Source organism: Loxodonta africana, chromosome X (genome assembly GCF_030014295.1).
Source record: "Loxodonta africana isolate mLoxAfr1 chromosome X, mLoxAfr1.hap2, whole genome shotgun sequence".
Taxonomy (NCBI): domain Eukaryota; kingdom Metazoa; phylum Chordata; class Mammalia; order Proboscidea; family Elephantidae; genus Loxodonta; species Loxodonta africana.
Window position 1 is genome coordinate 177,485,369 of NC_087369.1, and position 27,524 is coordinate 177,512,892.

Sequence of the window (27,524 nt, forward strand, 5' to 3'; positions counted from 1 at the left end):
GCCTCTTATGGTTTCCAAGGAGTAGCTAGTGGATTCGAACTGCTGACATTTTGGTTAGCAGCTGAGCTCTTAACCACTGAGCCACCAGGGCTCCTCATTAGCCATTACCAAACCAAACCTGTTGCCGCTGAGTTGATTCTGACTCATAGTAACCCTATAAGACAGAGTAGACCCGCCCCACAGGGTTTCCGAGGAGCGGCTGGTGGATTCCAACTGCTGACCTTTTATATAGCAGCTGAGCTCTTAACCACTATGCTACCAGGGCTCCCTATTGCCATTAAAAAAAAAGCCATTAGGAAGATGCAAATCAAAATGACAATGAGAAATCACCTCATCCACATTAGAACTGGCAATCATCATAAAAATGGAAAAGAAGAACCATCATTCATTACTGGTGGCAATGTAAAATGGTGCAGCCACTGTGGAAAAGTTTGGTGTTTCCTCAAAAAGTTGAACCATATGACTGACCCAGCAATCACAACCCTAGGTATATACCCAAGAGAAATGAAGGCAGGAACTCAAACAGAAAGCTGTACACCAATGTTCACTGCAGCACTTTTCACAATAGCTAAAGGGTGGAAACCATGGAAATGTTCATCAATAGACGAATGGATAAACACGACGTGGTCCATCCATACAATGGAATATCGTTCATCCATAGAGACATGAAGTTCTGATGTGTGCCACTACATGGACAAACCTTGAAAACATTATGCTGAGCAAAGTGAGTCAGTCACAAAAGGACAAATACTGTATGATCTCACTTATGTGAAACAAGCGAATATATAGAAACCAAAGATTATTAACGGTTAACAGGAGTAGGAGGGAAGGGGGAAGGAAGGGGAAAGGGGGAGCTTTTGCACAGGTGGCAGTAGATTTATGTTAATGGTGGTAGAATAAAAAAAGATAGTGACGATGTTTGCAGAACTTGAAGAATGTAATCAATGTCAACTGTATTATACATGTAATATTTGTTGAATTAAAAAAAAATGTAAGGTTTAGCCAAGTGAGCTCTCAACTGCAGGGAAGAAAAAAAGTTGCACATCTAGGATTACAGAGAATCAGGTAGGGTTAGGTCCCAATTTCCATCTAGTGTGTGCATTGCACTGTTCATTCAGGCCCTCATATGAGCCCAGGCTGGCTGCAATCATGATTTGAGAGGACAGACAAGTGTGAACACTGCACCCTAGTAGGTGAAGCAGACAAAAAGAACAGTGAGCTTTGACTCTGCAGACACAAAATCTAGCCTCAGTTCTGATGCTTATAAATTTTCCTAAGGGCCACTCTACTGTTTGCTTTGCCTCATGATCCTGTTTCCATCTGTAAAATCAGGGGGTTACAGTAAATTTCTAATGTCTACCTCATCAGTTATTTGTTAAGTGAGCAAACATTTAAGAGGCCCCACTCTGCCGGGCAGTTAAACTACAGAACTGAATGTGAAATAGCCTTGCTCTGGAGGCTGTCACAATCTAGGAAGCAGAATCAGAGCTGGAAGCTTTGAGGGTTGGGTTTGAAAAGCTCTGGCCTGGTTCTTCTCTGTCTCTCTGTCTGTCTCTGTGTTTTCTCTCTGTGTATCTTTCTCTGGGCAATGCGGTGAGGACCTCCATGGGTCCAATCCAAACCCCAAACTATGGGAGGTAAGAAAATGATCGCTGTACTGTAAGTCACTGAATTGGGGGAAGATCTCTTAAATGTCAAGAGATAATCGAGGTTAATAGCTGCTCAGCGGCCATCCATCACAGGGGTCTGGAGAGCAGAATTCCCTCAGAAATCCTTGGCATCATTGGTCCACCCAGAAATACACACAGAGGAGTTGACTAAACGCAGAGGGACGGTGAGTGAGGGCTGTAAAGCCCGAAGTTGTTTACAGTCCTGTTTGTGGGCCCAAACACAAACACTTCCCAAGCGACCAAGCTGATCCATGCCTGGATCTGTTACCATACCTGAGGTCCACGAAGTTTTCCTTGACCTTACCAAGCACTGTCCCCGGCCGCGGCCTCTCCAGGCTGGTTGCCGCACCCCGGCCCCTGTCCTCATTTTCCCGCAGCCTCCGCCACAGGGACAGGGACCCCAGGGACACGGACGCTCGGGGTCAAGGCTGAGGACACGGGGATTCCCGGCGGCCGGGAGGGCGGCGCGGCCTGCAGGCGAGCCCCGCTGCCGCCGCGCCCTCCGCGCCCGGCCGGCTGTCGCGCCCCGAGGCCCCGCGGCGGCCGCTCACCTCGGGCCGGCTGCGCTTCTGCAGCAAATGCTCCAGGTAGAGGTCGGAGAGCGCCGTGCGCATGCCGCCCGGGCCCTCGCCCTCGCTCGCCTTGAGCGTCATCTTGCCACAGCCAGGACGCAAGAGACCTGCGGGCGGCGGTGGCGGCGGCGGCGGCGGCGGCGGCGGAGGAGCAGGGACGCGGTGCGGCTGAGCCGTCACCTCCCCGCAGGCTGCGCGCCGGGCGGGCGGGGCGGAGCTCCGTGCGCCCCGCCTCCGGCCCGCCCCGCCCCGGCCCGCGAGCCGCCCAGCTAGTGGCGGCCCGGGCGGAGGGAGGCGCCTCTACCTGGGCAGGGCGCGTGGGCGGGACGCAGAGGGCGGGTTAGGGAAGCGGCACCCTCCCCTGCAACTCCCCAAGTGCGCGGCCCAGCCCCAAGCCAGCCTACAAGCCGGAGCTGACGGCGTCGTCGTGGCGCTGGGGAGGGATCTAGCGGCGAAGCGGCTGCGCCCCTTCACCCCCACCTTCGGCCGAAGGGCGGAAGGGCCGCAGGCCCGCAGGCCCGCCCGCAGCGTCTTAGCTGATGCGGCCCGCTGAAGCGGTTCACACACCCATGCAAGCACGGAACACACGACGGTGGCGAAGTCCAGCCATACCCATATATTGATGCGGGCACAGCAGGGTCCGCGCAGCCTGCGAGGTTTGCACATTCCGAAGATGCCGTTAAGGCGCCTGTACGACTCTGACCCTGTCATTTACACTGCTTGTCTCAGGCCACATCTCCTACTGTTAATGCCACACGTTTTTTAGGGATCAGTGCAAGCAAAGAGAACAGGCACACACAAAAATTGACTGAGCTTACACGGTTCAGAACTGTCTACTATCTGTAGACACCTTTACCTGGTAAAAATCTGGTCTCCTAACCTAGTCATCTCACAGTATTAGGAAGCAGGTTATAATGTAATCTTATTCTGACCTTCTTCAAGGTCTGGGTCCAGAGGAGAAACTCCAAGGACAAGAGTTTGGGGCTGGCATCACCCAGTTTTCTCAGCTACGCTGCTGTCTTCCTAAGAGGCTGAACGCTGATCATTACTGGCTCCTTTCCCCAACATCAACCCAAGGGAACTATAAAGTGTTGAGAGAGAGACCATGAATGCTATAATGGCGCTGAAAGTGGTATTGGTGCAAAGAACACAGCATGAAGAACACACTCATGCATGTATGGGACTTTGAAACTTTGATACATGACAGAGACGACATGTTAGGAGAGGAACATTAAATGAAGATGGAAAACATATTTAAGACATAAAATTAAAAACCCTACATCATGAATCCATAAAACATTTCATAACATGTAGGAAGCTGGAAGCCATTATGCTGAGCGAAATTAGTCAGAGGCAAAAGGACAAATATTGTATAAGACCACTATTATAAGATCTTGAGAAATAGTATAAACTGAGAAGAACACATACTTTTGTGGTTACGAGGGGGGGAGGGAGGGAGGGTGGGAGAGGGTTTTTTACTGATTAATTAGTAGATAAGAACTCCTTTAGGTGAAGGGAAGGACAATACTCAATACATGGAAGGTCAGCTCAACTGGACTGGACCAAAAGCAAAGAAGGTTCCGGAATAAAATGAATGCTTCGAAGGCCAGCGTACCAGGGGCAGGGGTCTGGGGACCATGGTTTCAGGGGACATCTAAGTCAATTGGCATAATAAAATCCATTAACAAAACAAAACAAAAAAACCTGCATCATGTCATACACACACAACGCAGACACACATGCACACACAACCTACTCCAAATAGATTAAGGATTTAACTGTCAAAAATACGACTTTAAAACTATTGACAGAAAACATACACAAAGAGCTGTTGAACTTTGAGATAAATATTTCTTAAACAATGCAGACAAACCATCGTCTGTAAAATTGAATGTTGGTAAGTTTGACATTATTAACATTAAGAACGTTTATTTATGGTGACACCATGCACGATGGAAGGAAACACTGCCAGTCCTGTCCAATCCTGCCCCACGATTAGTGAGAATCAGGCCATTGCCCTCCATAGGATTTTCACTGGCTGATTTTTTAAAGTAGGTCCCCAGGCATTTCTTCCTAGTGTGTCTTGGTCCAGAAGCTCCGCTAAAACTTGTTCAGCATCATAGCAACAAGCAAGCCTCCACTGACAGACGGGTGGCGGCTGCATATCAGGTATACTGGTCAAAATTGAACCTGGGTCTCCCGCATGGAAGGACAGAATGCTACACCGGACCACCAATGGCCCATGTACATGCAGTACAACTATTTGAAAAAAAGGAAAAGAATGATGGACATGGGATTCAGGATGCTAGTTAACTGGGGTGGGGAAAGGGATAAGATTGGGCAGGAGAGACCTACGGTTCAATGTAGGATATAGTCAACGTCCTAGCTTTTCTTTGGGACAGTATGTTTCCATATACTTATTACCTTACTAAAAACGCTTAACAAGATAACTATTTTGGACCCCTGGTGCATGAACTGAAGATAAGACTTTGTTGTGAACTAAAATTATGATTAACCCAATGTCCATGGGGTCCAAAATAGAAGGAAAAAGAAAAATACATTTTACTTGTCCTTAAGTGTCCAGCTTAAATATTCTGACATGAAGTTTTCCCTGTTTGATGTGCTTTCTTCTTCCACAGACTAGAGCACTTAACACATTCTGCCTTGCAACATAGTTACTTCTACTTTTCCTTACTAAACTTGAAGTTCTAGGGAGCAGGGACCAACCAGTTTTAATCATCTCTGTATCTTCAACATGCCTATCCCAGTGCCCTACTCAAAATCAGGATCAATAAATGCTTGTGGAATGAGAAATTTTTAAAAATCATATATCAATCTTCACTTATTTTTACCTTGTTTTAATTGATTTTTCAACTTTACAAAAGTAGCACAGGCTTGGTAGAACAAAATAAAATAAATCCTAAATGTATAAATATATAAAGCAGAAACAGAAAAACCATTTCTTCTTCCCTTCTTACTCTCCAGAGGGAACAACTGTTCCCAATTTGGTCTGTAACTGTTCTTTTCACATTGTATTATTATTATTTTTTTATCCAGCACACAGTAAGTCAAAAAAAAAAAAACCCAAAAAACGGATAAGAGTATAAAGATTGGAAACAAAGAAACAGAACTGTCATTATCTGCAGATACTTTATTGTCTATATAGAATATTCCAAAAGTCTACATATAAATTATTAAAATTCATAAGAGCTGTTGGTAAGGTTGCTGCTTGTTGTTAGTTGCCACTGAGTCAATTTCGTTGCTGGTTACAATGCCATTATACAGAAACAATTGCATTTCTATATACCAATAACACACAGAAAAGATGATTTTAAATATCGTTCATAACAGTATCTAAAAATATTACACAAGATGACAAATGTAATCAATGTCACTGAATTGTACATGTTAAAATTGTTGATTTTGCAAAAATTTTGTTGCAAGTATTTTTACTACAATAAAAAATTGAAATACCAAATACCTAGGAGTAAATATAACAAAATTAATATACAAACAATATTAAATTTTAATTTCTACTGAAATACATTAAAGAAGAGCTAAAGAAATGGAGAGATAAATCATATTCATGGTTGAAAAGATTAAATTTCATGAAGATATCAAGCCCTCCAAATCGGCCTATAGGGTCAATGGAATCCCAAGAAAAACATCAAGTATGTTTGTAAAACTTGGCAAACTAATTCTAAAATGTACACAGAATGTTAAAGAGCAGGAAGAACCAAAGTACTCTAAAAGAGAAAACAAGGTGAAGGGTCTGCCTTTGAGACAGCAAGGCCTGAAGAGACTATGGTATAGGCACAGGAATAGATAAAGAGACCAATGAACAAGAGACACTAGAAACAGATTTGTGCATATTTAGACATTTGATAATATGACAGAGGTGGCATTGCAGAACAGAAAGGAAAGGACAGACTTTCACTAAATGGTACTGGGCCATATTGAGTATCCATGTTGTCACCAAGACTAGTTAGAGGTGAAAGCAAGCATTTTATTCAAACCACTGCGGTCCAGAGAACTCAAAGATGATGATTCTCCAGCAAAATTTAATTAACATTTTTACTGAGGCAAAGCTCAGAGAGGAAAAGTACTAAGAAAACAAGTCTGGTAACAATTCAGAGGGTGGGTAGTCAGGAAGCTTGTCTTTTCCTGACATCCCCATGCCTTTTCAGGGTGATTGGTCACTGCTCAGAATCTGATTTTGCTCCTCAGAATTTATTGCTTCTTGGAATTTATTGCAACTATTATCTGCTTTGATCAATTCCTAGAACTGCCTTTAGGCACAGAAGTTCAGGTCAAAGTTCATGGGTGGAAAATTATAGCTTCTCACAATATGAAAAAATGATATCAGACTGTCTCACCACCACACAAAAGTATCAATTCCAAGTGGCCAAAACACTTAAATGTTAAAGGCAAAACTATAAAACGTTCAGGAAAAAAAAGAGAGAATTCCTTTATGACTTTGAGGGAGAAGAGGATTTCTTAAACAGACACCTAAAACAGTAACACAGAGGAAAATAATTGCCAAATTTGACTACTTTGAAATAAGCACTTCTTTTCACCAAAAGGCATCAGATTGTGAGGGAAAATACAATCCTCAAACTAGGAGAAAATGGCGAAGCCAGGATGGCGGAATAGACACACTTCCGTCAAGCTCTCTTTACAGCAAAGACCCGAAAAAACAAGTGAAACGAGTATATTTGTGACAAGTTGGGAGCTCTGAGCATCAAAGGCAAGCTTGGACAACGAACTGAGGGGCAAGGGGAGGAAGAGACCGTTCAGAAGCAGACAGGAATTGCCGGCCCTGAATCACAGAGAGCCCTCAGGCACCATTCCCGGAGCGGCTGCGGAGGCGGCGGGCTGGTCCTAGCGTTCAGCTGCAGTTTCCTCGGGGAGAAGCATCAGCCACACAGCCCGCTCGCACCTCCAGGACCTGGGGAGAATGGTGCTCTTGGCAAAACCTAGGGACTTGCGGATATTTTACCCCGCCCCCCCATCCCCAAGCCGGCTTCAGCGGCTGAATCCCTAGGCCTGAGATAGACCCTGGTGAACACCTTCAGCCATCCTCCCGGCCTTGGGGAAGGAAAAAATTTCCAACTGGGGGGAAAAGATAATTTGCTAGCTCCATTAACTGGGGGAGCTCAGGAAAGAAGCAGCTCCTGTCCAGGCATAAACTGTTCATGGACCTTGAGCATCTTTCCCTTCTGCGTGGACCTGTGTGGGCCTATTTCGGGAGAATAGGCCCTTGTTAGCAACCTCCAACCATTTCAGCAGTGCTGTGGAGAGGTGGGTGTTTGGCATTTGACATTGCTTTGCCTATTAAACAAGTTCCTCACCTACCCACATCAGGGACCTAAGGACTGGTAGCTCTACTCATGCCACCCAGCCACCTGCAACAGGGTCCAAACATAACTGGTACCTCCCAGTCCTTACGACCAAAGACTTTGGGTGCCCATGGTCCCTCTGTAGAACTCATCCAACAGCACACTCTACGGAACAGAGACGTGTTTTCCTCAGAGACACTTGGGGGTCGGTTCTCAGCCCCCTGCCTTGTTCAGAGTGTGACCCCCTGCTGCAATCAGATACCAGTAGATACACCAATCACCCCTGCCCCTCTAAGACTATAGGACAAAGCCTGTACCACACACTTGATATCAGCTACCTGAAAACCTGAGCTGAATTCATACAAGAAAACTGAATGGACTCCTAGACTGATATACCTGATAACAGCTCTAGCCAGCTGGGGACAGGACACCAAAGCTCCAAAGGCAAAAATAATCAAGCTAGCTCACTCAAGCAACCCATAGGGGTATACCAAAACAAAACCAAGCAAGCAGCTACGACACAGTAAGCAAGCATAAACTAATACAATAACTTATAGCTGGCTGGTTGACAACAGTCAATATCAAGTCACATAAAGAAACAGACCATGATCACCTCAACAGGCTCTCAAAACAAAGAATCCAGGAGTCTTTTAGATGAAAGTGCATTCCTGGAATTACCAGAGACAGAATACAAAAGATTAATATACAGAACCCTTCAAGACATCAGCAAGGAAATGAGGCAATACACAGAACAAGCCAAGGAACACAGAGATAAAGCAATTGAAGAAATTAGAAAGATTATTCAGGAACATAATGAAAAGTTTAATAAGCTGGAAAAATCATAGAGACAGCAATCAGAAATTCAGAAGATTAACAATAAAATTACAGAATTAGATAACTCAATAGAAAGTCAGAGGAGCAGAATTGAGCAAGTAGAAGCTAGAATTTCTGAACTTGAAGATAAAGCACATGGCACTAATATACATGGACAAAAATCAGATAAGAATTTAAAAAAATGAAGAAACCTTAAGAATCATTTGGGACTCTATCAAGAGAAATAACGTACGAGTGATTGGAGTACCAGAACAGGGAGGGATAACAGAAAATACAGAGAAAATTGTTGAGGATTTGTTGGCAGAAAACTTCCCTGATATTGTGAAAGATGAGAAGATATCTATCCAAGATGCTCATCGAACTCCACATAAGGCAGATCTTAAAAGAAAGTCTCCAAGACATATTATAATCAAACTTGCCAAAACCAAAGATAGAGACAATTATAAGAGCAGCAAGGGATAAACAAAAAGTCACCTACAAGGGAGAGCCAATAAGAATAAGCTCGGACTACTCGGCAGAAACCATGCAGGCAAGAAGGCAATGGAATGACATATTTAAAAAATGGAAGGAAAAAAATTGCCTGCCAAGAATCATATATCCATCAAAACTGTCTCTTAATTATGATGCTGAAATTAAGGCATTTCCAGATAAACATAAGTTGAGGGAATTTGTAAAAAAAACAAACCAAAACTACAAGAAATACTAAAGGGAGATCTTTGGTTAGAAAATCAATAATATCAGTTATCAACCCAAGACTAGAACACTGGGCAGAGCAACCAGAAGTCAACCCAGACAGGGAAATCCAAAAAAAAAAAAACAAAGCAAGATTAAAAAAAAAAAAGCCCAACACAGGGTAACGGCGATGTTATTACATAAAAGAAGACAACATTAAAATAATAAAGAGGGACTGAAAAATGAAATCATACACCTTCCATATGGAGAGGAAGATACAGCAATACAAAGAAATAAAAGTTATAAATTTAGAAAAATAGGGGTAAATAATAAGGTAACCACAAAAGAGACAAACTATCGTACTCATCAAAATAAAATACAAGGGAAAAATACAGACTCAGCAGAAACAAAATCATTAACAACAAATAAGATGAAAGGGAATATATAAAGAAAATCTACTCAGCACATAAAATCAAGTGGGAAAAAGAAACTGTCAACACACGAAAAAAGACATCAAAATGATAGCACTAAATTCATACCTATCCATAATTACCCTGAATGTAAATGGACTAAATGCACCAATAAAGAGACAGAGAGTGGCAGAATGGATTGAAAAACAAGATCTGTCTATAGGCTGCCTACAAGAGACACACCTTAAACTTACAGACACAAACAAACTAAAACTCAAAGGATGGAAAAAAATACATCAAGCAAACAACAATCAAAAAAGAGCAGGAGTGGCAATACTAATTTCTGACAAAATAGACTTTAAAGTTAAATCCATCAGAAAGGATAAGGAAGGACATTATATAATGATTAAAGGGACGATACACCAAGGAAACATAACCATATTAAATATTTATGCACCCAATGACAGAGCTGCAAGATACATAAAACAAACTCTGTCAGTATTCAAAAGTGAGATAGACAGCTCCACAATAATAGGAGGAGACTTCAACACACCACTTTCGGTGAAGGACAGGACATCCAGAAAGAAGCTCAATAAAGACACGGAAGATCTAAATGCCACAGTCAACCAACTTGACCTCGTAGACATATACAGAACACTCCACCCAACAGCAACCAACTACACTTTCTTTTCTAGTGCACATGGAAAGTTCTCTAGAATAGACTACATATTAGGTCATAAAGCAAGCCTTAGCAGAATCCAAAACACTGAAATATTACAAAGCATCTTCTCTGACCATAAGGCTATAAAAGTGGAAATCAATAACGGGAAAAGAAATCAGAAACTTGGAAACTGAACAATACCCTGCTCAAAAAAGACTGGATTATAGAAGACATTAAGGATGGAATAAAGAAATTCATAGAATCCAATGAGAATGAAAACACTTCCTATCAGAACCTTTCGGACACAGGAAAAGTGGTGCTCAGAGGCCAATTTATATCAATAAATGCACACATCCAAAAAGAGGAAAGGGCCAAAATCAAAGAACTATCCCTACAACTTGAACAAATAGAAAAAAAAATAGAAAGAGAGCAACAAAAGAAACCCTCAGGCACCAGAAGAAAACAAATAATAAAAATTAGAGCTGAACTAAATGAAATAGAAAACGGAAAAACAATTGAGAGAATTAACAAGACCAAAAGCTGGTTTTTTGAAAAACTCAACAAAATTGATAAACCATTGTCCAAACTGACAAAAGAAAAACAGGAGAGGAAGCAAATAACCCAAATAAGAAATGAGATGGGCGATATTACAACAGACCCAACTGAAATTAAAAGAATCATATCAGATTACTATGAAAAACTCTACTCAAACAAATTTGAAAACCTAGAAGAAATGGATGAATTCCTAGAAGCACACTACCTGCCTAAACTAACACAAACAGAAGTAGAACAACTAAATAGACCCCTAAGAAAAGAGATTGAAAAGGTAATCAAAAAACTCCCAACAACAAAAAAATGCCCTGGTCCTGACGGGGTCACTGCAGAGCTCTACCAAATATTCAGAGCAGAGTTAACACCACTACTACTAAAGGTATTTCAGAGCATAGAAAAGGATGGAATACTACCAAACTCATTCTGTGAAGCCACCATATCCCTGATACCAAAACCAGGTAAAGACACCACAAGAAAAGAAAATTATAGACCTATATCCCTCATGAATGCAAATGCAAAAATCCTCAACAACATTCTAGCAAATAGAATTCAACAACATATCAAAAAAATAACTTCCCATGACCAAGTGGGATTCATACGAGGTATGCAGGGATGGTTCAACATTAGAAAAACAATTAATGTAATCCACCACATAAATAAAACAAAAGACAAGAATCACATGATTTTGTCAATTGATGCAGAAAAGGCATTTGACAAAGTTCAACACTCATTCATGATATAACTCTCAGCAAAATAGGAATAGAAGGAAAATTTCTCAACATAAAGGGCATTTATACAAACCTAACAGCCAACATCACCATAAATGGAGAGCGCCTGAAAGCATTCCCCATGAGATCCGGAACCAGACAAGGATGCCCTTTATCACCACTCTTATTCAACATTGTGCTAGAGGTCCTAGCCAGGGCAATTAGGCTAGATAAAGATATAAAGGGCATCCAGATTGGTAAGGAAGAAGTCAAAGTATCTCTATTTGCAGATGACATGATCTTATACACAGAAAACCCTACGGAATTCTCCAGAAAACTACTGAAACTAACAGAAGAGTTCAGTAGAGTATCAGGATACAAGATAAACATACAAAAATCAGTTGGATTCCTCTGCACCAATAAAAAGAACATCAAAGAGGAAATCACCGAATCAATGCCATTTACAGTAGCCCACAAGAAAGACCAGTTAATACGACTATTATTCAAATTTATGCACCAACCACTAGGGCCAAATATGAAGAAATAGAAGATTTGTATCAGCTGCTGCAGTCTGAAAATGATCTAACATACAATCAAGATAATAAGACCAGACTTAATGGTCTGGCTGAGACTGGAAGGACTCCAGTGGTCATGGCCCCCAGACCTTCTGTTAGCCCAGGACAGGAACCATTCCCGAAGCCAACTCTTCAGACATGGACTGCACTGAACAATGGGTTGGAGAGGGATGCTGGTGGGGAGTGAGCTTCTTGGATCAGGTGAACACTTGAGACTATGTTGGCATCTCCTGTCTGGAGGGGAGATGAGAGGGTGGAGGGGCTTAGAAGCTGGCGAAAAGGACACGAAAACAGAGAGTGGAGGGAGAGAGCAGGCTGTCTCATTGCGGGGAGAGTAAATGGGAGTGTGTAGCAAGGTGTATATGGGTTTTTGTGTGAGAGACTGACTTGATTTGTAAACTTTCCCATAAAGCACAATAAAAATTAAAAAAAAAACTAGGAGAAAGTATTTTTTGCACTTACAACCAGAAGATTAGTGTTCAGAATGTACGAAGAATCCTTACTGATCAACAAGGAATACATGAAACTGCTAATTATAAAAACGGGCAAAATTAACAGGAATTTCATAGAAGAGAAAGACGAATGATCCACAAACACATGAAAGGGTCTTCAGTCTCATCAGTTATCAGGGAAATAAAAAAAAAAATGGAAATTAAAAAAACTGTGGGATACAATTTCCATTCACCAGACTGGCAAAAAAATTTTAAAAGACTGCTATCAAGTGTTATCAAGGATGTGGGATGATGGGAACATTCACATACTGTTGGTGGGACTGTAAATTGGTGAGTCACTTTGGAAAAGTGACTATAAAAAAGTGGAATATGCACTTGCCTTTGACTCAGCATATATATGACTATATTCTTTGGAAAAACTCTTACACACTTGCACGTGTCTCTAGGAGATGTATTCAAGACTGTTTCCAGAAGCGTTATTTAGAATAGAAAAAAAAGATACAAATGTCCTCTACAGTTGACAGTCTAAATGAGTAGAGTTCTATTCACACTGTAGAACATTATACAGAAGAGGTAAAAATGGGTAAACTACAACTACAAGCATCAGTGAGGATGAATCTCAAAACATAATGTGAGTAAAAAAAGATCACAGAAGGCTATATTTTCGTGTAGTTTTTATAAAGTTCAAAATCAGGCAGGACTAATTTGTGGTGTTAGAAGACAGGATAAGGGTTACTTTGGGGGGAGAGGAGCTGCTAGTTATGCAGAGGGAGAAGAGAAGGACTTCTGCACTCTGTTCATGTTCTGTTTCGTGGATGCAGGTGGTGGTTACATGGGTGTGTTCACTTTGTGGTAATTCTTTGAGTTGTATACTTGTGATCTGTGTTCTTTTCCGTATGTATGATATACTTCAAAGAAAAAAAAACTTTAAAAATCCCAGGGCACCAAGCAGAGGGACACTTTGAGAAAAAAAAAAGGCAAAATTAAATAATATATTGCTTAGGGACACACTGGTGGAGTAGTTGTTAAGAGCCACGTCTGCTAACCAAAATGTCAGCAGTTCAAATCCACCAGGTGCTCCTTGGAAACTCTATGGGGCACTTCTACTCTGTCCTATAAAGTCGCTATGAGTCAGAATTGACTTGACAGCAACAGGCTTGGTTTTTTTTTTTGGTTTAGGGACACAAACATATTTTGGTGAAAACATATAAAGAAAAGCAAGGAAATAAATAATAATAATACATAGATAATACAATATTCAGGACAGTATGGTTACCTCTGGGGTAGGAGGAGGGAGGGCTGTGAGACTAGAATGTAAATTGATACAACCATTAGGTGTATCAACATCAAAAGCTTTCAAACGGTCGTGCCCTGTTGTTGTTGTTGTTGTCGTTAGGTGCTGTCAAGTCAGTTCCGATTCATAGCGACCCTATGCACAACGGAACGAAACACTGCCCGGTCCTGCGCCGTCCTTACAATTGTTGTTTTGCTTGAGCTCATCGTTGCAGCCACTGCGTCAACCCACCGGTCGTGCCCTATAACCCAACAATTCCATGTTCAGCAATGTATCTTAGGGATCAACTTGGACAAAAATATAAATAATATATAGCTGTGTGTTAGAATGCTCGTCAAATTGTTGTTTATGTAGCAGGGTCCCCAAGTCCACTGACACTACAATTCGAATGTTCAGAGAAAATATAGTCCTTCTATTTTTTATTTTATCCATAACTTCCTGACTTCCTAAACTCCCACCTGTTGGTTAGTAGGAAAAAATGTAAAAAATGGCTAATCTGGTTTAAAGCTTAGTGTAAGCTGATAAGTTAAACAGTACTCCAGGTACTGTTCTCTTTGATAACAATGATAGCCTCCTCTAGACATGCAGGTATATGGGACAAAGGGTACGTGGTTTATACACCTCACGCTATGGGGGAGGGAAAAAATTGGCCATCCTCACCTTGGCTTGTGAGTGTGAGCTTGTACCAACTGGTGACCACGTGGACGTCTCTTGTCCCCCTGGTCTTGTACCCATTAACCTCTAGTACAGTTAATGGTCTCCTGGTTTGAGCAATGCTCTTAGTAACTACCACTGGCAGCAATACCTTAAACTTCTATTAGGTACTCCACCTAGTTCCCGACCTAGCTGATCACTCCTTTACTCTGAGTTCACACACAGGCCACAAGGCAGCCCACTGGCTCTTACCTCAGCATTCATTACATAGTAACTGAGCATGCCTTGAGAAAGCTAAGCTCAGAATTTCCCTCTGCCTGTCTTCTGTGTCGTTGTTCTTCAGCCCATTGTTGCAGCCGCTGTGTCCATCCATCGCACTGAGGGTCTTCCCCTTTTTTGCTGACCCTCTACTTTACCAAACATGATGTCCTTCTCCAGGAGCTGATCCTTCCTGAGAAAATGCCCAAAGTATGTGAGACATAGTCTTGCCATCCTTCCTTCTAATGAGCATTCTGGCTGTATTTCTTTCAAGACAGATTTGTTGCTTCTTTTGGCAGTCCATGGTATATTCAATATTCTTTGCCAACACCACAATTCAAAGGCGTCAATTCTTCTCTGGTCTTCCTTATTCATTGTCCAGCTTTCGCATGCATAAGATGCAATTGAAAACACCATGACTTGAGTTAGGCTCACCTTAGTCCTCAAGGTGATATCTTTAACACTTTAAAGAGGTTTTTTGCAGCTGGCAAGCAGCCATCTAAGATGCATCAATTAGTCTCAACCCACCTGGAGCAAAGGAGAATGAAGAACACCAAAGGCACAAGGTAATTATGAGCCTAAGAGACAGAAAGGGCCACATAAACCAGAGACTTCATCATCCTGAGACCAGAAGAACTAGATGGTGCCTAGCTACAACCGATGACTGCCCTGACAGAGAACAGAACAGAGAACCCCTGAGGGGGAAGGAGAGCAGTGGGATGCAGACCCCAAATTCTCATAAGACCAGACTTAATGGTCTGACTGAGACTGGAGAGACCCCAGAGGGCATTGTCCCCAGACTCTCTGTTAGCCCCAAACTGAAACCATTCCCAGGGCTAACTCCTCAGACAAAGATTAGACTGGACTATAAGACATAAAATGATACTGGTGAGGTGTGTGCTTCTTAGCTCAAGTAGACACATGAGACTATGTGGGCAGCTCCTGTCTGGAGGTGAGATGAGAAGGCAGAGGGGGACAGGAGCTGGTTGAATGGACACAGGGAATACAGGGTGGAGAGGAGTGTGCTGTCACATTGTAGGGAGAGAAACTAGGGTCACATAACAATGTGTGTTTAAGATATTGTATGAGAAACTGACTTGAATTGTAAACCTTCACTTAAAAAAAGGCACAATAAAAAAAAAGTAAAATAATAAAAGCCAAAAAAAAGGTCTTTTGCAGAAGATTTCCCCAATGCAATGCATCTTTTGATTTTTTTTGACTGCTGAGTGTAGTGTACTCCATAAAAAAAAAAAAAATTCCATGTCCAAAATAATTTAGGAAATGCTGCATATTGTACCCTCTCCTTACGGGGATTCACATCAGCCTGCTTAAGGCTCTTGAAAATCCTAAAACAAACCTGTTTAAATTTGTTTAATCTTCTTTCTACAGTTTCTGAAAAAAAAACTTGTAATGCATATGTATTATTTTTATAATCTGAACAGTAATAAGTCTATTCCCATTTTTCAGTTGCATTTTTTGAAGGAGAATATGAAGACAAAGATAGTTTTATGATGGAAGACAATTTAATTTGAATTGATAGATACTTCCCCATCTTAAGCAAATAGAACACTTGTCACTGTCATGAAACCCAGCAAATCAAATACCATGCTTGCCTTATTGAATCTTGAGTTCTTCATTGGACTGGTTCACCTACAAGAATACTGGGAAAAAAAGAAAAAATGATGAGTGCTGAACTAAGTTGAAATTCCTTTCCCAAGAATTTACACAGCTTCCTCTCTTCATATGAAACAAACAATTACATACAGACAAAAAGCTTTGATGACTTGAGAAGTATGGTCAGGATAACAGTAGGGGTTAGAAAAGGAAAGATAGTTTTTCTTTTGTTTTTAAAGTATCTTTTAAAAAACGTATTAATCAAATGATACCTTTTGCTGAAGAAAAATCAGAAAATGCAGATAGAGACACTTAATAAAAAAAAATTAAAATACACTACCACCAGGAAATAACCAATGTTTAATACTTTGGTTAGGTCCATAGAGGGTTTTGTCCTGTACATATAGTTTTTTGTTTAACAAAGATGGGACTGAACTGTAACTTCTGTTGTAATCTGCTTTTTTCTACTCAACAATATTTCGTGGGTATGCTTCCACATAATTATCCTTCTACAGCAATGTTTTGGTGACTGTCTTAGGCTGTGTTCTCCAGAGAATCAAAACCAGTGAAGTGTATACAGACAGAGAGAGAAATTTATCTCAGGGAAATGGCTCACACGGTTGTCGAGGCTGGCACGTCCTAAGTTTGTGGGTCGGGCATCAAGCGTCAGGCTGGAGGCTTCTCCTGACTCAAGTAGCTGCGGAGGCTGATGAACCTGAAATCCACAAGTCAGGTAGCAGGCTGATGGCTCATGGCTGCGAAGACTGACGAATCCAAGATCAGTAGGTAAGACAGCAGGCTGCTGACCCAGGTTCCAAGAACTGGAGGTCAGATGCTGAAGAGCCGAATGCAGGATCCAGTGCAGAGCAAAAGCCAGTGAGCTTTGCCAGAAAGCCCACCTCTATTGGATCCAGGCCACATCCCCAAGGAAACTCCCCTTCAACTGATTGGCTACTCACAGCAGATCCCATCATGGAGGTGATCACATTATATCAAATCTCATCATGGAAGTGATCACATACTCATAGGACTGTCGAACTACATCATAACTGCCAAGCCACTGAGAGTCATGGCTCAGCCAAGTTGACACACAGCCTTAATGATCAAAGTGACTATATAGGACTCCACTGTATGAATGTGCAATTCTTTATTTAATCAACTCCAGACTGATGGATGTTTAAACTTTTTTTACTTTTTCACTATTATAACCCCTTACTAACAATTCCTTAGACATGTATCTTTGTGTACTTATTAGGGACAGTTGGTTTCCAGGATTGCTACCTCTGGTTCTGGAGTCCTGAGAGATTAACCATATTGATTCCCTGAGGTAGTGAGCAGGTAGCCTAATCCTCCATTACAGCTGGAGTTAGTGGTGTATAGATGGGCATAGAGGATGAAGAAAGACACACAGAGAGACTGCAATCTTTACTGTAAAATGTATTATTGATAGTCTACTATGTGCTTAGTAACATGTGTCAATTTTTCCTGGGATTTGATGCACATTTTCTGACTTTAGATTCAAGTCTTCCTTTATTTATATGCAACATTTAAAAAAATTTTAAACATTTTGTCTGTTGTATTATTTTGGTTTTTCTTGTGACAGAAATCCATTATGTGGCTTCTGTATCATTTTTTTCTGTGATCTCTTCTCGAAATTCTTTGTTTATCTCTTTTGATAGTACTTGCTTGTTTTAATTCTGTTTTCTATACCTTCTTTTATGTATAGATATTTTTGTCAATGTCTCTTTTCTTTTGTGCTTCTTCATTTCTATGATAGTTTCACTTTTTGTCTTTCACATTTTCCTGGGCTCTTCAATCTAATTTTCATTTTCTTCTTTTGTTTTGCTATATCTTGCCTGCTGTCCTGTTTTTCTGCTTAGAGCTCTTATATTATAGATGTGATTTCTACATCAAGTTTTTTTAATTTATGGTAATATATTAGTACACATTTTTCATCTGCACTAAGACATTTTTCTGGTGAATGTTCCTAATCTACCATTTTTTGTTATACATTTCTTATCTTTCTCATATAGTAACTACTTTTGAATGAGATCAGACCTCATTGGACCAGTTATTTACAGGAGGTTTTTGCATGAGGATAGACCATGTTTGAGGCTAATAGAAATTCTCTTTATGATACTGAGTTTTGTGTTATTAGTGAGACCTTGTAGCCTTTACTTCTTCCCAGCCAAGTGTGAACACCTATTATAGATCTGAGCATAATGAAGTTTCTTTCTTTACCTTCTTGCCTTACCAACAGATTGCTTCTGGAAAATATGACTTGCGTGTATGCTTATTCATTCAAACCTACCTCTACCGGCTACAGTGGAAGGCTTCCTCTCTCTCTGGGCTCTGAATGAAGGTCCTTGTCATCAGTCTTCCCTTGGTCTGGGAGCATCTCAGTGCAGGAACCTCAGGTCCAAAGGATGCGCTCTGCTCCTGGCACTGCTTTCTTGGTGGTATGAGGTGCACATGTCTCTCAGCTGGCTTCTGTCTTTTATATCTCAAAAAAGATTGGCTTAACACACTATCTAACCTTGTAGATCTCATCAATATAACTGCCACTAATCCATCTCATCGTAGTGATAAGATTTACCACACATAGGGTAATCACATCAGATGACAAAATGGTAGACAATGATATAATACCGGGAATCATGACCTAGCCAAGTTGACAGGTATTTTGGGGGGGTCAAAATTCAATCCATGACAGTTTCTTTAGTTGGTTACTAAGTGTACTACTCAGGATAGCCCTCAACTGCTATAACGTACAATCCTGATATTTTAGTAGTTTAACACAATAGAAGTTTCTCTCTTGCTCATCTCATTCTGATGCAGACTAAATGCCTTTACTCCAGATAGTGATTCAGGGATCCCAGTTCCTTGTACTGTGTTGTTCCAACATCTTTGAGTCCTTCACTTCAAGCATATGCATATGTGTGGGAGACAGACAGCATGGACAATTGTAGAGGACACTTTATGGCCAGGCCCAGAGTGGCATGTATCACTTTTGCCCACATTTCATTGGCTAAAATTCAGCTATATGACCCCAACCTAACTGTGAGGAAGGTTGGGAAATGAAATCTTCCTCTGTACTTCGGGAGAAGAAACAGGATTGGTAAGTATCTAACCTGGCTCTGTCACGATCTGCCTTTCTGATCACCTGGTATATTTCACTCTTCCTTCTGGATATGGGACACAGTCACCCTGTAGTAGACATGGAAATACACCATCCGAATTCCCTCTTATTAACGAACATCCTTGTTTTATTAGCTGCTGAGAGTGCTGTCGGCACACAGCCTCTAGCTATTAGCTCTTTCAGAGTTTGCCTCAGCTGCAGAGAGCTGCCTTGTACTTCCTAGGGCACCCTACATGCAATAACTGATCAAGGCGAGGTTATAAATGTCCAGCCATTCTGGATAACCCAGGACAACTCTAATTGGCTGTATGCACTTCAGAGTTCCCTGTGGGATCAACTGAGGCTTTGTTGGGCTTGCAAGTAGCTTGACTTCTCTCCCTCCCTTCCATAGATGCTAATCCTTAAATAAATATTCTGTGCAACACACTTCTGTGTCAGAGTCTGCTTCCAGTACACCTGACCTGTGCCACACCCCTTCCCCAAGGCCAAAATCCCATTCATGACTGTGTCCAGCTTGAAGTCCAGAGTGCCTGGGTGATGCTTTGTTCTCTCAGGTCTGCATGTGGATCTTCTTGGTTAAGGGACCTATGAGCTGAAACAAAAGCTATCTGACCCCCGCCCCCCCACAGTCCATGTACAATGGTGAAGCAGGAAGAAGATAACCACCATAAACATGCCCATTTGGAAAGGGGAAGAATGGGAGACACACAGCAGTCTCTGCTCTGTACTAATTCTGAAACCCTGCTGGGCAGACGTTCATTAGGCCCAGATCCTGCTTTCTAGGAGGTCCATTGTCCTCCCTGTGGGAAGCTCTTCCTGTCCATTATTCCCTATGGCTGCATCTGAAGCAAGCATTGTGGAGCATGCCCTCCTAGGGGCAGTACAGTCTTCAAAGCCTGAGTCTTTCTCCTGAAGGTTGGAGAGTCAAACAACTAGTGGCTCATTGAGCTTTGGCTCATGGTTTCTTTGGCAGTGGACTTCTCTCAAAAGTTTAGCCAACTTCTATTTGCCTCCAATCACTTTTATGTGTCAACAACCATACCCAAGGTTGTTTCCAAACACAGTTCTTAATCCTGAGTCATTCTGAGACTATTGGGAGCTACAGGTGGCAATACCACATCCTCAATTTGATCTTTGCCCTCAGCCACTTTATATTAGATTGTGAAGTTTGAGTAAACCTTTACCACCAAAGTCTTTTTTAAACTCACCACATACTGGGGATTTAGGGGCAGTTTGGCTTTTTGAACTCTGCAGGGCCCCACACTTCTCCTCTCTCTCTATTCCTTTTCATTTCTTCTTGAAAACTGGCCAACTATTCCCCGACCTCATTTTTTTAAATACCACTGTTGATCACAAGTAAAATGTATTACATAGTATATTCATAGGTTCGCCCACTTGGACTCTGTCCCTCAATTTCAGCAGTTTATAATTATTAATTGTCTTATTTCTCTGTCTTTTAAGCCAGGCAAGTAGTCATTACTTGATAAATATTGATTGGATTAACACAATTTGGGTTTTTCTAGCTATGCCTAACTATTTTGTTTTTCTCAGAAATATCTTTGGATAAAAGCCATGCCTAACTATTTTGTTTTCCTCAGGATTAATGTTGGTTTAGTATTATTTATGTATAAAAATAGTTTGGTAAATTTGGTATATTTTCCATGTATAGCTCCCAAACTAAAGGGAAGGAAACTTAAGTTGAAAACACAGGTTATTAAATGTCACCTGTCAGTCATTGGTAAGGAACAGGGAAGACTGGATAAAAAAAGACTTTCAAAGAGGGAGTTGCTGTGGCCATTCAGAGTTTTGTTCCCAGGGGTGGGGGGATGATTTGCTGGCCAGTCTAGTCGAGGGGTGGTGGGAGGGGATGGGTGGGAGAGTGATTCACCAGCCAGCCTTGCCTGGCTCCCCCTTGGACTTCTTGTGCCCAGGGGCAAATGCTCCCCTCTAACCCCCACTCACTACTCCTCTGGTGTGCAGGCTGGTGGGGAACCTGATTGATACTGTCCCTCCCTGCATCCCCTCTCTCCTCATCCCAAAGCAGCTTACGTGAGGCAGCACAGGGTCCCCATTAGTGCTGTGGTGATAAGAAAAGCAAAAATGGCTGCTGGAGGTATGGAGCTCTTGATGAGATCCCACAAATAATCCCTGAAGTTGCCTAGCCAGGACCCGTGGTTTCCTGCAGAAAGAACATAGGAGTTCATTGAGGAGAGGTCAAGTACCTTGGCCAAAATAACCTGCTGAGTAAGTGATGGGGCTGGGATTTGAACCCTTCAAGTTCAAATAGTTGCCCAAAAGCCCATATTCTTAGCTACTTTGCTGTGCTGCCTCTAAAATTTTTAAGAAGTATACATAAAAAACAAGGTATTCTTAGATGAATATCAGTTTTGTATACTCATAGGTCAAATAGGAACAATAACCTCTGTCCTAGGTATTTTAAGGGTTGTTTTGAGGTCTTAGTGAATAAATGAGGTACTTTGTGAAAAGAGGAGCATGAATCAATCATAGGAAAGTCTCTATTAATGTGTTGTTTCCTAGAGTATGTCTTGGGTGTTCTGCTGGAGACTGAGGGCAATGAGTGCCCTGGGAAGAGGAAGGAGAAGGCCACCAGGGCATCAGCCCCAGGAGCAGAATTGCAAAGCTTTAGAGCATCCAGAGGAGGAAGAGGCCAAGGTCATTGGGAGGAACAGATTTGGGGCGAGTTTGATGATCAAGGTAATGCTGGAGAAAAAGGGTCTTTTCTTCAAGAAAGGGGAATGGGTAGAAATGAGAGGTAATGTGATTAGATCCCAAGGAAAGAGGTTGAAGAAAACAAAGCGGTCTGCAACATGGAGTGGACACCAGAAAGGACCTGAGCAGCATGTGTGTGTGTATTAGAAATAGGGCTTTAGGGGCACAGTGTATCATCAGGCTCCTTCCTCAAGATTTTTCTTAAATTTCACCTCCTTTGTCAAATCTAACTAAGTTGAATCAAACCAGAACAGTTTGCTTTCCTGTGAACATCATTATCTTTAAACACAAAATCAGATTTTCCTGACCTGAGACACGAATCTTAGGTCTTATGAAGAGGGGGGCATTCATCCTAACAGCAAACACACCCCTTGAATGTGGTTTAGATTCTGCTTTGTCTTGCATTCTAAAGGCAGATAAAGGTGAAGAGGAATCTACAGTCTCCAACAAGATGCAGGTCAGACAGCATAGGAGAAATCCTATGTTCAGTAGTTTCTGAAATTCCATGGACTCTCCTGAAGTCCACCCAACTGTGGCTGAGCAGCTGGCTCGCTGGATCAAGGGGAGATTTCTTTGTCCTTTGCTATCCACTCTTTTCAAGGCAACATTTTCTGAAAAGTTAGAAAATGGTGGTTTAGTTTTTATTGCAAAAAGCTTCTCACCTGCATGAACACAGATATAACTGATTGACTGACTTACACAGTTGAATCCTGATCACGGTCAGTTTCCAAAGCAAAATGTATCCCCCCTCTGAAAACGAACTTACTATGTTCTATCAGGTCAGATACCTAACATTCCCTCCTAGACTTTCCCATCCCCTTTCGTTTCCCCAACTTAATTAGTGGAAAATCTTTCAGCTGTTCAGACCAAAACCTGAGCATTATCTTTGCCTCTTCTCTTTCACTCCCACACCTTACTCATCAGAAAACTCCTCTTAGCATTCTCTACAAAATGTATCCAGAAACTGCCTACTTCTCACCACCTGTACTGCTAACCCTCCTACCCCCCATCATCTTGGATTATGCAATAGCTTCCTTCACTGGTCTCCCTGCTTACATCCTTGCCTCCCTTCAGCCTACTCTACACAGAGCGCCCAAGACATTTTGTTACATTGTAAATAAGATTATATTGCCTGAAACCCTGCAATAGCACCCCATCTCATTCGTAGAAGAGCCAAAGTCTTTATGATGGTCAACAAACCCCTTTATTATCTAGCTTCTAGTTACTTCTCTGACCTCATATCTTACTATTCTCTTGATTACTCTGATCTAGCCTAACTTGCTCTTCAGCAAGCCAGGCGTGTTCCTACCTCGGGGATTTTTCACTTGCTATTCCCTCTCCACTTTGCAAAGAATGGGAATCCCAGAACACTTAATTGTGCTCATGAGTAACCTTTACATAGATCAAGAGGCAGTTGTTTGGACAGAATAAGGGGATACTGATTGGTTTAAAGTCAAGAAAGGTGTGCATCAGAGTTATATTCTTTCACCATACCTATTCAATCTGTATGCTGAGCAAATAATCCGAGAAGCTGGACTATATGAAGAGGAACGGGGCATCAGGATTGGAAGAAGACTCATTAACAACCTGTGCTATGTAGAAGACACAACTTTGCTTGCTGAAAGTGAGGAGGACTTGAAGCACTTACTAATGAAGATCAAAGACCACAGCCTTCAGTATGGATTACACCTTGACATAAAGGAAACAAAAATCCTCACAACTGGACCAATGAGCAACATCAAGATAAACAGAGAAAAGATTGAAGGTGTCAAGGATTTCATTTTACTTGGATCCACAATCAACAGCCATGGAAGCAGCAGTCAAGAAATCAAAAGACGCATTGCATTGGGTAAATCTGCTGCAAAGGACCTCTTCAAAGTGTTGAAGAGCAAAGATGTCACCGTGAAGACTAAGGTGAGCCTGACCCAAGCCATGGCATTTTCAATTGCCTCATATGCATGTGAAAGCTGGACAATAAATAAGGAAGACTGAAGAAGAATTGATGCCTTTGAATAGTGCTGTTGGCTAAGAATATTGAATATACCATGGACTGCCAGAAGAATGAATAAATCTGTGTTGGAAGAAGTACAACCAGAATGCTCCTTAGAAGCAAGGATGGCGAGACTGTGTTTTACATACTTTGGACATGCCGTCAGGAGGGATCAGTCTCTGGACAAGGACATAAATGCTTGGCAAAGTACAGGGTCAGCAGAAAAGAGGAAGACCCTCAACGAGGTGGACTGACACAGTGGCTGCAACAATGAGCTGAAGCATAACAACGATTGTAAGGATGGCACAGGACCGGGCAGTGTTTCGTTCTGTTGTGCATAGGGTCACTATGAGTCGGAACCGACTCGACGGCACCTAACAACAACAACATTCCCTCTCCACCACCATGTGCCTGTCAGTGTGTTGTACTGAGGTAGCTTGCATGTTGCTGTGATACTGGAAGCTTTGTCTCCGGTATTTCAACACCAGCAGCATCACCCATGGTGGACAGGTTACAGTGGAGCTTCCAGACTAAATCAGACTAGGGAGAGGTGCCTGGTAGTCTATTTTTTAAAAAATTGGGCAGTGAAAACCATATGAATTGCAGCAGAACATTGTCTGATATAGTGCTGGAAGAGGAGCCCCCCAGGTGGGAAGGCACTCAAAAGATGACTGGGGAAGAGCTGCCTCCTCAAAGTAGAGTCGACCTTAATGACGTGGATGGAGTAAAGCTTTTGGGACCTTCATTTGCTGATGTGGCATGACTCAAAATAAGAAGAAACAGCTGCAAACTTCCATTAATAATCGGAACCTGGAACATACCAAGTATGAATCTAGGAAAATTGGAAATCATCAAAAATGAAATGGAACGCATAAACATCGATATCCTAGGCATTAGTGAGCTGAAATGGACTGGTATTGGCCATTTTGAATGAGACAATCCTATAGTCCCCTATGCTGGGACTGACAACTTGAGGAGGAATGGTGTTGCATTCATCATCAAAAAGAACATTTCAAGATGTATCCTGAAGTACAATGCTGTCAGTGATAGGATAATATCCATATGCCTACAAGGAAGACCAGTTAATACGACTATTATTCAAATTTGCCCACCAGCCGCTAAGGCCAAAGATGAAGAAATTGAAGATTTTTACCAGCTTCTTCAGTCTGAAATTGACCAAACATGCAATAAAGATGCAATGATAATTACTGGTGATTGGAATTCAAAAGCTGGAAACAAAGAAGAATCAGTAGTTGGAAAATACAGACTTGGTGATAGAAATGAAGCTGGAGATCACATGATAGAATTTTGCAAGACCAATGACTTTCTTCATTGCAAATACCTTTTTTCAACAACAAAAACAGCAAGTATACACATGAACTTTGCCAGATGGAACACACAGGAATCAAATCCACTACATCTGTTGGAAAGAGATGTTGGAAAAACTCAGTAACATCAGTCAGAACAAGGCCAGGGCCAACTGTGGAACAGACAATCAATTGCTCATATGCAAATTCAAGTTGAAACTGAAGAAAGTTAGAACAACTCCATGAGAGCCAAAGTACAACCCTGAGTATATCCCACCTGAATTTAGAGACCATCTCGAGAATAGATTTGACCCATTAAACACTAATAATAGAAGACCAGACGAGTTGTGGAACGACATCCAGGAAATTGTACATGAATAAAGCAAGAGGTCACTAAAAAGACAGGAAGAAAGGAAAGACCAAAATGGATGTCAGAAGAGACTCTGAAGCTTGATCTTGAATGTAGAATAGCTAAAGCAAAAGGAAGAAATGATGAAGCAAAAAAGCTGAACAAAAGATTTCAAAGGGAGGCTTGGGAAGACAAAGTAAAGTATTATAATGATGTGCAAAAACCTGGAGTTAGGAAACCAAAATGGAAGAACAAGCTCAGTTTTCTCAACCTGAAAGAACTGAAGAAAAAATTCAAGCCTCGAGTTGCAATAGTGAAGGATTCTATGGGGGAAATACTAAACTACGCAGAAGTGTCAAAAGAAGGTGGAAGGAATACACAGAGTCACTGTACCAAAAAGAATTGGTCGATGTTCAACCATTTCAGGAGGTAGCATATGATTGAGAACCTATGGTACCGAAGGAAGAGGTAGGTTCAAGCTGCACTATAGTTATAGGCAAAAAACAAGGCTCCAGGAATCGATGGAATGCCAGTTGTTTCAACAAACGGATGCAGCGCTGCAGTCACTCATTTGTCTATGCCAAAAAATTTGGAAGACAGCTACCTGGCCAACTGACTGGAAGAGATCCATATTTATGCCTATTCCAAAGAAAGGTGACCCAGCAGAGTGCAGGAATTACCGAACAATATCACATGCAAGCAAAATTTTGCTGAAGGTCATTCAAAAGTGGTTGCAGCAGTACATCAACAGAGAACAGCCAGAAATTCAAGCCAGAGTGAGAACAGGATGCGGAACAAGGAATACCATTGCTGATGTCAGATGAATCCTGGCTGAATGCAGGAAATACCAGAAAGATGTTTGCCTGTGTTTTATTGACTATGCAAAGGCATTCGGCTGTGTGAATCGTAACAAATTATGGGTAACATTGCAAAGAATGGGAATTCCAGAACACTTAATTGTGCTCATGAGGAACCTTTACATAGATCAAGAGGCAGTCGTTTGGACAGAACAAAGGGATACTGTGTGGTTTACAGTCAGGAAAGGTGTGCATCATGGTGGTACCCTTTCACCATATTTATTCAATCCGTATGCTGAGCAAATAATCCAAGAAGCCAGACTATCTGAAGAAGAATTTGGCCACAGGATTGGAGGAATACCAAATGGAGATGACACAACCTTACTTGCTGAAAGCAAAGAGGACTTGAAGCACTTACTGATGAAGATCAAAGACCAGAGCCTTCCATGTGGATAGCACCTCAACATAAAGAAAACAAAAATCCTCACAACTGGATCAATAAGCAACATCATGATAAACGGAGAAAAGATTGAAGTCATCAAGAATTTCATTTTACTTGGCTCCACAATCAATACCCATGGAAACAGCAGTCAAGAAATCAAATGACACATTGCATTGGGCAAATCTGCTGCAAGGGACCTCTTTAAAGTGTTGAAGAGCAAAAGCCATGGTGTTTTCATTAGCCTCATATGCATGCGAAAGCTGAAAGATGAATAAGGGAGACCAAAGAAGAATTGACACATTTGAATTGTGGTGCTTGTGAAGACTATTGACTATCCCACGGACTGCCAAAAGTATGAACAAATCTGTCTTGGAGGAAGTACAACCCGAGTGCTCCTTAGAAGCAAGGATGGCAAGACTTCATCTTGCATACTTTGGACATTTTATCAGCAGGGACCAGTCCTTGGAGAAGGACATCATACTTGGTAAAGTATGTTGTGGAGTCGA

At 41.6% G+C, this 27,524-nt stretch overlaps 2 protein-coding genes across 2 annotated transcripts in view; both read right to left on the minus strand.

The window, feature by feature from the left end:
• Positions 1 to 2,372, minus strand: part of MPP1 (MAGUK p55 scaffold protein 1) — a 49,929-nt gene extending 47,557 nt beyond the window's left edge. Inside the window, exon 1 of the mRNA XM_064277821.1 lies at positions 2,222 to 2,372. Coding sequence (XP_064133891.1) covers positions 2,222 to 2,323 — 102 coding nt within the window. The 5' untranslated portion in view covers positions 2,324 to 2,372. The remainder of the gene's footprint in view (positions 1 to 2,221) is intronic.
• Positions 2,373 to 21,448: 19,076 nt separating this feature from the next.
• SMIM9 (small integral membrane protein 9) lies at positions 21,449 to 23,444 on the minus strand. The gene is made up of 2 exons (XM_003421706.2): positions 22,502 to 23,444; positions 21,449 to 21,582 (listed from the first exon to the last, which is right to left on the minus strand). Exons 1-2 carry the CDS (start codon positions 22,638 to 22,640, stop codon positions 21,449 to 21,451), a joined length of 273 nt encoding a protein of 90 aa, XP_003421754.1. The 5' UTR covers positions 22,641 to 23,444.
• Positions 23,445 to 27,524: the final 4,080 nt, after the last annotated feature.

Bases quoted from the DNA above. Each gene is read 5' to 3' on its own strand.
- SMIM9 (XM_003421706.2), bottom strand. From the start codon at position 22,640: ATGGAATTTCAGAAACTACTGAACATAGGATTTCTCCTATGCTGTCTG. The intron at 21,583-22,501 runs GTGTGTTTGCTG...TTCTTTCTGCAG, and splicing joins ATCTAAACCACATTCAAGGG to GAAACCACGGGTCCTGGCTA.